This window comes from Neomonachus schauinslandi, chromosome 3 (assembly GCF_002201575.2).
Source record: "Neomonachus schauinslandi chromosome 3, ASM220157v2, whole genome shotgun sequence".
NCBI classification, from domain to species: Eukaryota; Metazoa; Chordata; class Mammalia; order Carnivora; family Phocidae; genus Neomonachus; species Neomonachus schauinslandi.
In genome coordinates this window covers 54,645,733-54,656,023 of record NC_058405.1, presented here as the reverse complement: position 1 = coordinate 54,656,023, position 10,291 = coordinate 54,645,733, and the positions used below count along the sequence as shown (strand labels likewise).

The following is a 10,291-nucleotide window of genomic DNA, read 5'->3' as shown; positions in this document are numbered from 1 at the left end:
AAAAAAAAAAAAAAAAAGAAAAAGAAAAAAAAATATATATATATAGGCTCTGGATCTATTTAGTCCCTGACAACCCCGGCTTGCGGGCTTGCGGGCTTGCGGGCTTGCGGGCTGACTGGCCTCATGGATCCCTACGACTGGGCTTTGGCCATTCTTGAGCCTTGCATACCATCTCAAGCTGTTTGTCTTTCGACACTCAGCGCAAATGGCACCTCCTCTGGGAAACTTTCTCCTCTGCCCAGGATGACTTACAAGTCCCCACTCTAGTCTGGTTGTTTGCGTTCTCCCGCACTCACATGTTGGAATCCTAATGTCCAATGTGACGGTGGTAGAAAGCGGGGGCTTTGGGAGGTGATTAGGTCATGAGCGGGGGCGGCCTCATGAATGGGATCCGTGCTCTCATGAAAGAGATCCCACAGAGCTCCCTCCCCCCTCTGCCATGTGAGGATACCACTGGAAGACACAAGGAGAAGTCTGTGAACGGGAAGAGGGCTACCACTCAACCACACTGGCACCCCAGTCTGACTTCTAGCCTCCAGAGCTGTGAGCAATACATTGTGCTCTTTACAAGCCACCTAGTCTGTGGAATTTTGTTATAACAGCCTGAACAGATGAAGACAATCCCTTATCCGTGCCCACCAAGCACGCGGGGCACTCCACTATCACAGAACTCCCCCCCCCCCAGGTACAACAGACAGCCTTTCTTATCTGCCTCCCTCAGTGCCTACGGGCCCCCGAGGGCGTTTGTGTTCCCAAAGCCCGGCACAGTGCCAGGCACACAGGGGACCCCCAACGCCTGGTGATTGTTTGCACGAGTTTTGCTGAGAGGTTCAAGGTCAACCTGAAGGGAGTTGTCTCTGCGTTCCGTAGGCTTCTCCCTGTCTAGACTTTATCAGTGACTTGGAGGAACATTATACTTTCAGAGACTATAAAGCTGGCCAAGAAAGATGATTAGATAAAAGGCTCAAGGTTCAAGATCGAACAATGTACAGGCTGGCCACAAAGCATGAAAATGCAGATTACTTTTTTATATAGATTTATTTTTCTTGATATTTGTGTGGCATGCTAAAGGCATATCTTGTTTGTTTTGTTTTGGGGTGAAAATCAGACAGATCATCTGAGGCAATGCAGAACAGAGGAAGATGCAGGCGCTGATGGAAATGGGGCGTCGATGCACCATATTCCTGGCAATTTTCTACCGTGCTCCGAACCATGCATTGCTCATGAAGGTGATACATTGACCATATCATGTAATGTCACTGACCGTATCGTACATTATAAGATCGGCAAGCCATTTATTATGTCTGTTCTTCTACATTTCTAGACTTCGTGGCTACTCTGTAGAAAGACAACTGACAACCAACTATACAATTTTAATAGAAATATTCATGAAGTTTTATATTAGGTCTCAAAAAAATCAACTGGCTATCTACATACAGTATGGGGAATGTCTGGCTTTATTCATCCACCCACACATCCATGAATCTGTCCAACCATACTGAGCACTCACTATGTGCTAAATACTTACAAGAATGTACAGATTTAGTGGACAATGAACACTGCCTTCCCTGAGCTTATGTCCCAGTAGTGGAAAATGGATAATAAGTAAGCAAACGAAATAATTTCATATGTTGATGAGGGCCATGAATACAATAAAGCAATGTGTGATGGGGACAAGGGCAGTGATGATCCTTCTGCCTCTGTAGCAGTCACACCATTTCTAGACCCACTTCCACAGCTGCAAATGCTCTATATTTTAAGAGAGTCATGGAGTGCATCCAGAAGAGGGGTCCAGAAACCACATCTTATGAGGCGAGGTTGAGAGAAGTAGGGGAGTTTAGTTTGCAGAGTTTAAACTCATCTTTAAAATATCCGAAGATTCGGGGCGCCTGGGTGGCTCAGTTGGTTAAGCGACTGCCTTCGGCTCAGGTCACGATCCTGGAGTCCCGGGATCGAGTCCCGCATCGGGCTCCCTGCTCGGCAGGGAGTCTGCTTCTCCCTCTGACCTTCCTCCCTCTCATGCTCTCTGTCTTTCATTCTCCCTCTCTCAAATAAATAAATAAAATCTTAAAATAAAATAAAATAAAATAAAATATCCGAAGATTCAAGATGTTCAGAAGAGAATGAGCCCATGCTTTGTGGTTTTAGGAGTTCACACCTCAACTATTGAGAAGATAGCACAGTGTAGCTCAAAAGAGGGGAGATGTCTCTAACAGAATTAGAGCTATACAGAAATGGGATAGGCTTTTTGAAGAAGTGAACCCTCCACCCTCAGAAGTAATCTAGTAGAGGCTGGGTAACGTCTGTTAAAGATGAGGGATCCCCATGTTGGGTAAAAGATTAGGAATGGGGTACAGTTTTGTTTCTTTGAGTGAGAGATCTTGGGAATCATGGAAGGCCTGCCTTGTTAGAAGTGACCTCACTTCTCCTCATTTACCACAATGGGGACCAGGAATTCCAAGATTCCCAATAACAGAATTCAACTAGAACAAATGCATGGTCCTTTACTCAAGCCTCCCCTGTGTGTGTGTGTGTGTGTTTGCATGTGAGTGTAAGCAAAGCTGTCTGAACTTACCACCCTCTGGTGTGAGGTGACTGTTCGTTGAGGCTCAGGTCAAAGGCTCAGCTCTATCTAGGAGCTCTGTGGCATGTCCTCTTAAGGCAGAAAACCTCTCCCTTTCTCTGGAATCTGGATCTAACTCGGGCAGACAGGTGGCTCCTGTTCTAACTGCCCTTTTAGGGCTATGTTTTCACACAAAGGTTTAACTGAATTCTAAAGTGTATTCAGCCAATTTAATTGCTTGGTGTAATCATTTTATGACTATGATTTGATAGTATATCAATTCTGTCTCGTATTTTCTCTGGAGGACCAGAGACCAAATCAAAACCCACTAAGATGAAGGCTTCAGGCAGTGATTACCTTGAATCCCAGACAATATATTTTTTTGTCTATTTACTTGGGAAGTGTGTTTTGAAGGACAGAGCAGAACACGGGCTGTGAGATCAGTGAAAAACCCATACCTGAGCCACAGACAACAAAAACAAACAGTGCCAACAGCCATGGTCCCACGGGATATTTCTCTTCTTGTGGCCTCTGAAAGGGAATGGGGGAAAGGAAGGTTAGGTTCATTGATTCAGGAAACATTTGTGGGGTAATTACTAGACGCTACTGAAGGCTGGGGATGCCACAGTGAGTGAGACAGATCCAGTCTCCATGCCCAGTGGGCAGACGATGATGAAGAAATTCAATTGTAAAGGGTCCAGATAGGTGTGAAAAGATTCATCATAAATTTATTTATACTCCTGTAACTCAGTGAACTCGGTGGGCTTAAATATTCTGGGGACAGATGGGGTAAAAATACACAAACCAGTACAGCGATTTGGGAGGCCCAAACGATACTGCTACAAATTGCTTCCACGTGTTGAAGGCACACTCTAAGCCAGGCTCTCTAAGGCACACTCTAAGCCAGTCTACACCGCCTACTTCCACCACTCACAAGGCCGTGCAAGGCACATTCTTATCTCCAATCTGTAATTGGGAAACGGACACGAAGTCTGTTCACTTGAGCAGGGCTGGGATGTAGGTCTGCCCCATCGGAGAACCTGGGTGTCTTCCATTAATAGAGTCATCTTTAATTGCCTGAATCGGTGGATTCCAAGTAAGGTCACAGAACAGCTATTTTCTCAAAACCTTCTACGGGCCAAAAAGTGTTGGCAAGTTGGTGCCGTGGAAATCCTTGGAATGGCAGAAGCACCAAAGCAACCGTGAGTGGATCTGCGAAGGTAGCAGCCTTTTGTAATAAAGCTCCTGAACCTCAGTGAAGCTTTCTCTTTGGCGAAATCTCTGCGTTCCTTGGGGAGAAGGGCACCATGGTGCCCACATGAACCCAGAGCCCTGCGTACCTCCTGCTCCCCTCAAACCAATAGCACAGACATAATAAGAACAACCATCCACAACCCCTCTAGGTCTATTTGCAGTAGGGCTTGGTCCTTAAGATCAAATCGATCAGTGGAAAACCTATTTTTAGAGAGAGGCATCCAAAAAAGTGGTGAATTTCTCAAATAAAAAGGGAGAAGCTGGAGTGAAAAAAATAAAGAACTCACTAATGTTTCCTCCTGTGTGTGAACCAAAAACAAGCTATCACCAACGTAAATTAGAGAACTCATTTTATTACAGATAAGCAACAATGCTTTGGTTCTCAGCTTGCCTGTTACATGCTGAGAGAGCCTCCTCTCCTCTACCCCAAGTGGGCTCACTGACCACTTATATATCAGCAGGTATGTTTTCTTGACGGCAGCTATCACAGCTTGTATGTTTATTCTCGTGATAATGTGTGTAGTCTGTCCCTCCGCCAGACTATGGGCTCACGAGGACAGGCACTGTGTCTCTTTCCTATTGCAATGCACAACAGTGCCTGGCACGGAACTTAAACACAGTAGGCGCTAAATAAGTGTTCATTGAAGAATGAATAAGCATACGAACTTCATTAAATATGATTTCTTCGGTCAGGTTGAGTAGAGACGGGGTCTAGGAAGGATATTCTCGTTTTTTATAAATACTTCCTAACTGGTGATAGGGTTGTCCCTGCATCTCTCTTACTAGAGAAGTATAGGTTAAAGTGCTAATGGCAGGTAGACTCTGAAGATGAAAACCCCTCAGTGCTCTGTGCTTGACAAGCTTGTATCTAGAGCCGCTCTTGCAGGAGCGAAACACCTGGAATGGTAGCTATGCTTGACCAGACAAGGACACAATCAGTCTTACACAACTGCCTAACTTTACCCAGTGCTGTTACTGTGTCGTTCTTTGGCCCTTAACACCAGATCAAGGGTAGATCAAGTAAATAATCGAGATATTAAATAAAGTGACCCGAACACAGTGCGGCACTTACCCCTCCCCACCCTCTTTCACTAACGCCCTAACAATCTGTCAGAGTTGACCAGAAGCCAGCTCCGTTGCTGTCATCCCGCTGATGCTACATAAAAAGTTCATTTAGCTCTATCTCCAGCAAAGCCAACAAGTGAATTCAGGAGCCTTGTACATGAATTACTGGTCTAGCGCGGATACCGAATGGACTCCATTATTTTTCCTTTGCAGAAAAACACAAATTATCAACATGCAGAGTTTGGACTATATAACTCCAGAATCTGTTGGATGACATTTTCCAGTGAATCAATATTATTTGGGGGACTTTCAGAGCTCAAGAACAGTAATATATCCTTTTTCTGAGAGCTTTAAGTTCCTCTTTTTTGGAAGCAGCCCCCAGCACAATCCCATTGGGGCAATGCACCCAAGCCTGAATCTATCGCCCGGAAAGGTAACAAAAGCAGTAGAATTCTGCAAATAACATGGTTCATTTCAAACAGGAGTTTGCTACTTCCCCAGGCTTCGGAATGTCAGGGGCTGGCTTTCCCTGTGATTACATACCAGCAGGGTAACTCTGAACTCTGAAATTTAAATCCCTGTCAGTTCTAGAGAAGTTACTACTGTGTAATCACAAAATGATTATTCTATTTCTTTGTTTCTTTGATTTATCTGCTATCTGGGAGAACAGTATTCACTCCATAGCTATTAGCTAAGGAAATATTGAAGCATCTGCATACAAGTGAAGGGGTTTATTTCTGAATGATTATTCTGAATTTTCAGTTAGAATCTGTTCACGTGTCCTCAATTTCATCCTGAACAGGTTATCCCTTGCAAGCTACTTCTTTCAAAGTATAATTGTGTTTGACCTGTAATTAGGAAAATGAGATTTAGGGTTTAAAATATTTCCTTTTGAAAGAAAATTTCATTTTTCTTTTTGGATGCTGGTCCATTTACAATAAAGTTAACCAAAGAGCCCTTCTAACCACCTGAAGATAAACAGAGATTGTGGCTTGGTTTGGAAAACTTTCATTACAAATGTAATAGGGCCGTTTGGACACCCGCATGGGTGCCAGGCACCATTCCATGGTCTATCAGAACCTATTAAAATTCACTCGCATCATAGATTAAACAAATCTGAGTGCAGCTCTGAAAGTTGAGTTGAGTTGAAATGGGGGTAAGTACATTTCCTAGATATTTAAACATTTTCCTCCAATTTTTAAATTTTCTTCTCTTATTTTGAAGACAGTAACTTTCCCTTTCCCCCAGATCTCAAACACCTTCCAATGGCCTTGAAAAGCTGGAGGTCTCAGACATTGAGCTTACCAAGCCTAATGGATACATCGGCTCTGCAAATCAGTTCCCCAGTTGCTACTTTTGCATGCGGTATTTGTCAACTGAGTTCAGTTAATAACTTTCCTAGTTCTTTAGGTTCTTGGTTCATTAAAAAGAGCCACACAGCTAATCTGTATGATATCTAGGACGAAGTGATCTCCTAGGGATATAAAACCCTGAGTGCTTTAACATCAATTAAAATTTGTTTTTCAAGGTCAACTTGGAGAGCACGGTTTGTTTTTTTCTGAGTAAAAACAAATAGGGAGGGCGCCTGGGTGGCTCAGTTGGTTAAGCGACTGCCTTCGGCTCGGGTCATGATCCTGGAGTGCCGGGATATAGTCCCACATCGGGCTCCCTGCTCAGCGGGGAGTCTGCTTCTCCCCCTGACCCTCCCCACTCTCATGCTCTCTCTATCTCATTCTCTCTCTCAAATAAATAAATAAAATCTTAAAAAAAAAAAAACAAATAGGGAAAATAGATCTATGTGAAAAGTGGTTCTGATTCAATGGTATATTTGCATTTTACTGCAAGGTGATAACTAAATGATCTAACACCCTATGAGAGAATTTCAAGCGTAACTTAAGTCTGGAGCTGTGTATAAAGCTCTGGGTAGAGCTGAGTTTGATCCTAAGGTTTCTCTGCCTTAGTACTGCTCGGTTTTGTAGGAATTCTGCTGTGATGATTGTAGCTCTAGCTTTTTGCTCAGTTACTCAAACCAGCATCATTTCTTTGGCTAAAAGGAATGGCCTCATCAGGTCTGCAAACTTTTCCAGCCAAACCCCAAGCTTCAGCTGGACTTCGCTTAAGTGTCTAGGATAATAGATTCCAGGCGCCTTGGCTCACAGACTTGGAGACCCAACACTGCCCAACAACTCATCCCAGGCATGCCTCTGAATGTCCAAAATCACAGGTCTGGCATTTTCTCTTGAAGATATTCTGCTTTGCTAAAAGAAACCCCTGTGCATAAGGCCCAGATTTTACTTTAAAATCCAGTTATAAAAGCTTTAATCTGGCCTCCAAAGTTCTGGATCATACCATTAGGATGAGCCAAAACTCACAGGGTGAACAAGAGTAATGTTGCATTTAAACTTCAGCCCAGTGGTGAGAGGCCCCACTAGAGAAGAGGGAAAGGAGAGAAAGGAGGATGAAGGGAAACGGGTCTGAACCTCATTTGGCACTTTGAGCCCTTCCAATTTATACAGCCCCATTACAAAGGGGCTGGAGAGAAAACTTAATCTGTCTGTTGAGGGTGGAGGGCAGGGGTCAAAGCCTGCAAGAAGGTGATGATAAGTGGTCTCCATTTACCTATTCATTCATTCATTCATTCACCAAACGTTCTAGCACCTACTAGGTTCCGGGCCCCGTGTCACGCACTTCCTTTAACTGTTCCTTAAGGATGTGACTTTCCGTTTTTCCCAGAGACAAAGGCCCCATTCTCTCCTGGGGAGGCTCTTCCGAGCCTCGGTGGTAGCCCCAGCAGCCACTCCAGAAGGGCCACCACCACCCTGACCCTCGCCGCCCACGAGAGCACCTCGTGGTGCTCGCCTCCCAGAGCCCGGCTCTCAGCTCCCACTCCGCGGGACCCGGCGGGAGGGGTGGGAGGGGCGGGCTGCGCCCGGGGCAGGGGAGCAGAGAGGCCGGGCCCTGCGCCCGCCCCCCGCCCGGCCGGCCCCGCCCCGCCCCCGCCGGCCCTGCCCCGCTCGGCCCGGTCGGCGCCGCCCCCGCCTTACCAGGGTTTTGGCTACGTTCCCCCTCTGGGTGATGTTTTTGCTGTGCTTCTCGTTGGCCATCCGGATCCGCTGTTTGGCCACCATGGCTTGGGCGCTAGGAAATGCCCTCGATTCCCACCTGCAAGAATCCCCCCGCGTTAGCCCCCCGACAGGGCCGCGCGCGTCCCGCCCGCTGCGGGCGCTGCAGGTGGCAAGGCGCAGCCCCTGAGCCCCGCGCACCCCGCTCCCCTGCCCCCAACGAGCCGGCTCCAGAGAGAGGCCAGAGCCCGGACGGAAGTAATCTTTCATCTCAGGAAACCCTCTCCTACTTCCTCGCCATCCTTCCGGTCCCCCCTGCTACCTAACCAGCGCGGCCCGGAGGCTGGCGCTGCCGCGCGTCCTCCTCGCACCCGGCGGCCGCACTGTGCGCACTGGGTGGTCGGGATCCAGCGGCCGATCGCGGCGGGGCCCAGGGTTCCGGCGGCCCCCGGCTTTGTGCGCTCATAGGGGCGGGGGCGCCACTGCTCCGGGCCTCCAGGGCCGGGGACCCACCGGGGCCCGGGGCCCGGATTGGGGCGGCCGCGCTTTAAGCCAGGGCGGGCGGTCTCCCCTGCACCAATGACCCCTGGCCGAGAGCTGCACTGGAGGCGGCGGCCGCCGGACGTGGGGGGTCCTCAGAAGACAAGCAGAACCAGGGCAAGGCTGGGCCCAAGCTGTTGGGGGACAGTCCAAAGAACCTCCCCTTCAGGTGTCTGGGGAAGGGCCCTGCGCGAGGGAAGCCCATTGCAGGACCTTTCTCAAGTACTGTGGAAAGGGCTGGAACTCCCCGAGGATGGGGATAAGTGGGTGTGAGGATGGAGCTGGGGTAGGTCATCTTGCCTTGGTAGCTGAGGGGGTTTGCTGGAGGACTGCCAGCCACGCATCTGAGTGAAAGGTGGAGAAAGGTCGCAGTCTGCAGCCCAGCCAGATTTGGCAGTCACTACCCTAAGTTGGGCGGCTTTGTTTGGCTTTGGCTCCCCACCCGCCTGGGGCAGTTTGAACCTCCTCCAGCCACCCTTGTCCAGAGGGATGTGAACTGGGCGTTTCCTTGCACTAGGGGGGTAAAAACTGGAGGGTCTGTGCCTCACAGACCCTGCTGTTAGGGCCCTACAGATTGCTTCTTTGGGGCAGGGGGGAAAGGGGTCCAGTCCCTCACTTTTCCTTTGTGCTGCATGACTTGAAGTGAACTCTTAGAAGCTCAGAAGAGTTGAGAAAAAAAAGGGGAAACATCAGCCTGGAAGATCTGGGGCAGTGGGAAGTGGTGGGGAAGAACTGGGGTATTAGATTTGTTCTGGCTCCTGCACCCCAGTCCTTCCCTTGCAGGCATCTGTAGGGTTGTGTGCGGACAGAATTTCCCAATGTCAGTAGGAATTGAGAGAGCGCTCCTTCTTTCCTTTAAGGGCTCTTTATTAAGCTCATCGTCACCCTCCTCCCAGTATGCTGTCATTCAAGCTCTAATATAGACGGTTTGGGGGTTGCTTTTGGTAACCCAGAAGAAGACAGAATCTACCCAGCATCATTTAGTAAAGTCTGGTTGTTCTGCTCTAAAGGTCACTTAGTTTCCAAACTAGTTTCCACCAACATCACCACGATTATTACAGGACAACAAACCAAGCAGGCCCATTATTATTATTATTTTTTAAGATTTTATTTATTTATTTGACAGAGAGAGCGAGCACAAGCAGGGGGAGCAGTATCAGAGGGAGAGGGAGAAGCAGGCTCCCCGAGGAGCAGGGAGCCCGATGCAGGGCTCATCCCAGGACTCTGGGATCATGACCTGAGCCGAAGGCAGTTGCTCAACCAACTGAGCCACTCAGATGCCCCCCCCAAGCAGGCCCATTATTAAAAAGACTTGTGTTTTTAGTAATGATGGACTCTTTCGGTGGGGAGAAGAGAGAGGGCCACCCCTGCCTTGGGGACATGTGCTGAGCCTTGCAGAGGTGTGAGGCCCAGAAAGTGCCTCTCCCTGAGTCACCTTTCTCAGGTCTTGCCCGAATGCTTGGGGAGGAGGTAGAAGGTGCGTTCCCTCCTGAGTTGAGTAGAGGCCTGGCTCTGAGGAACAGTAAGGAAAAGATACAGAGATGTTGCCCCTTCGGGCCTGCCAGTGGAAACGTGTTCTTAACAGAGAGAAGTCTGCCTTCCCACAGGCTCAGGTGAGCCTCCTGTTTGGGAAAAAGTTCTTTCTTGACCCGTGATTCCTGCTTGATAGTGGCTGATTTTACTCCTTTTTCTTGTTATGCTTCGCTTTTACATCATTTTAAATTTGTTCGTTTTAGTTATACGGAGCCTGCTTACTCACAGTCGACATGCAAACAGAAATAGGATATACAGTGAAACCTAAAGGCTT

At 47.9% G+C, this 10,291-nt stretch overlaps 1 protein-coding gene across 1 annotated transcript in view; it reads right to left on the bottom strand.

Annotated features, from left to right (window-relative positions):
- Positions 1-8,010, bottom strand: part of SERP2 (stress associated endoplasmic reticulum protein family member 2) — a 20,329-nt gene extending 12,319 nt beyond the window's left edge. The window contains exons 1-2 of the mRNA XM_021697938.1: positions 7,927-8,010; positions 3,022-3,094 (exon numbers count right to left, since the gene is read on the bottom strand). Coding sequence (XP_021553613.1) covers positions 3,022-3,094; positions 7,927-8,010 — 157 coding nt within the window. The remainder of the gene's footprint in view (positions 1-3,021; positions 3,095-7,926) is intronic.
- Positions 8,011-10,291: the final 2,281 nt, after the last annotated feature.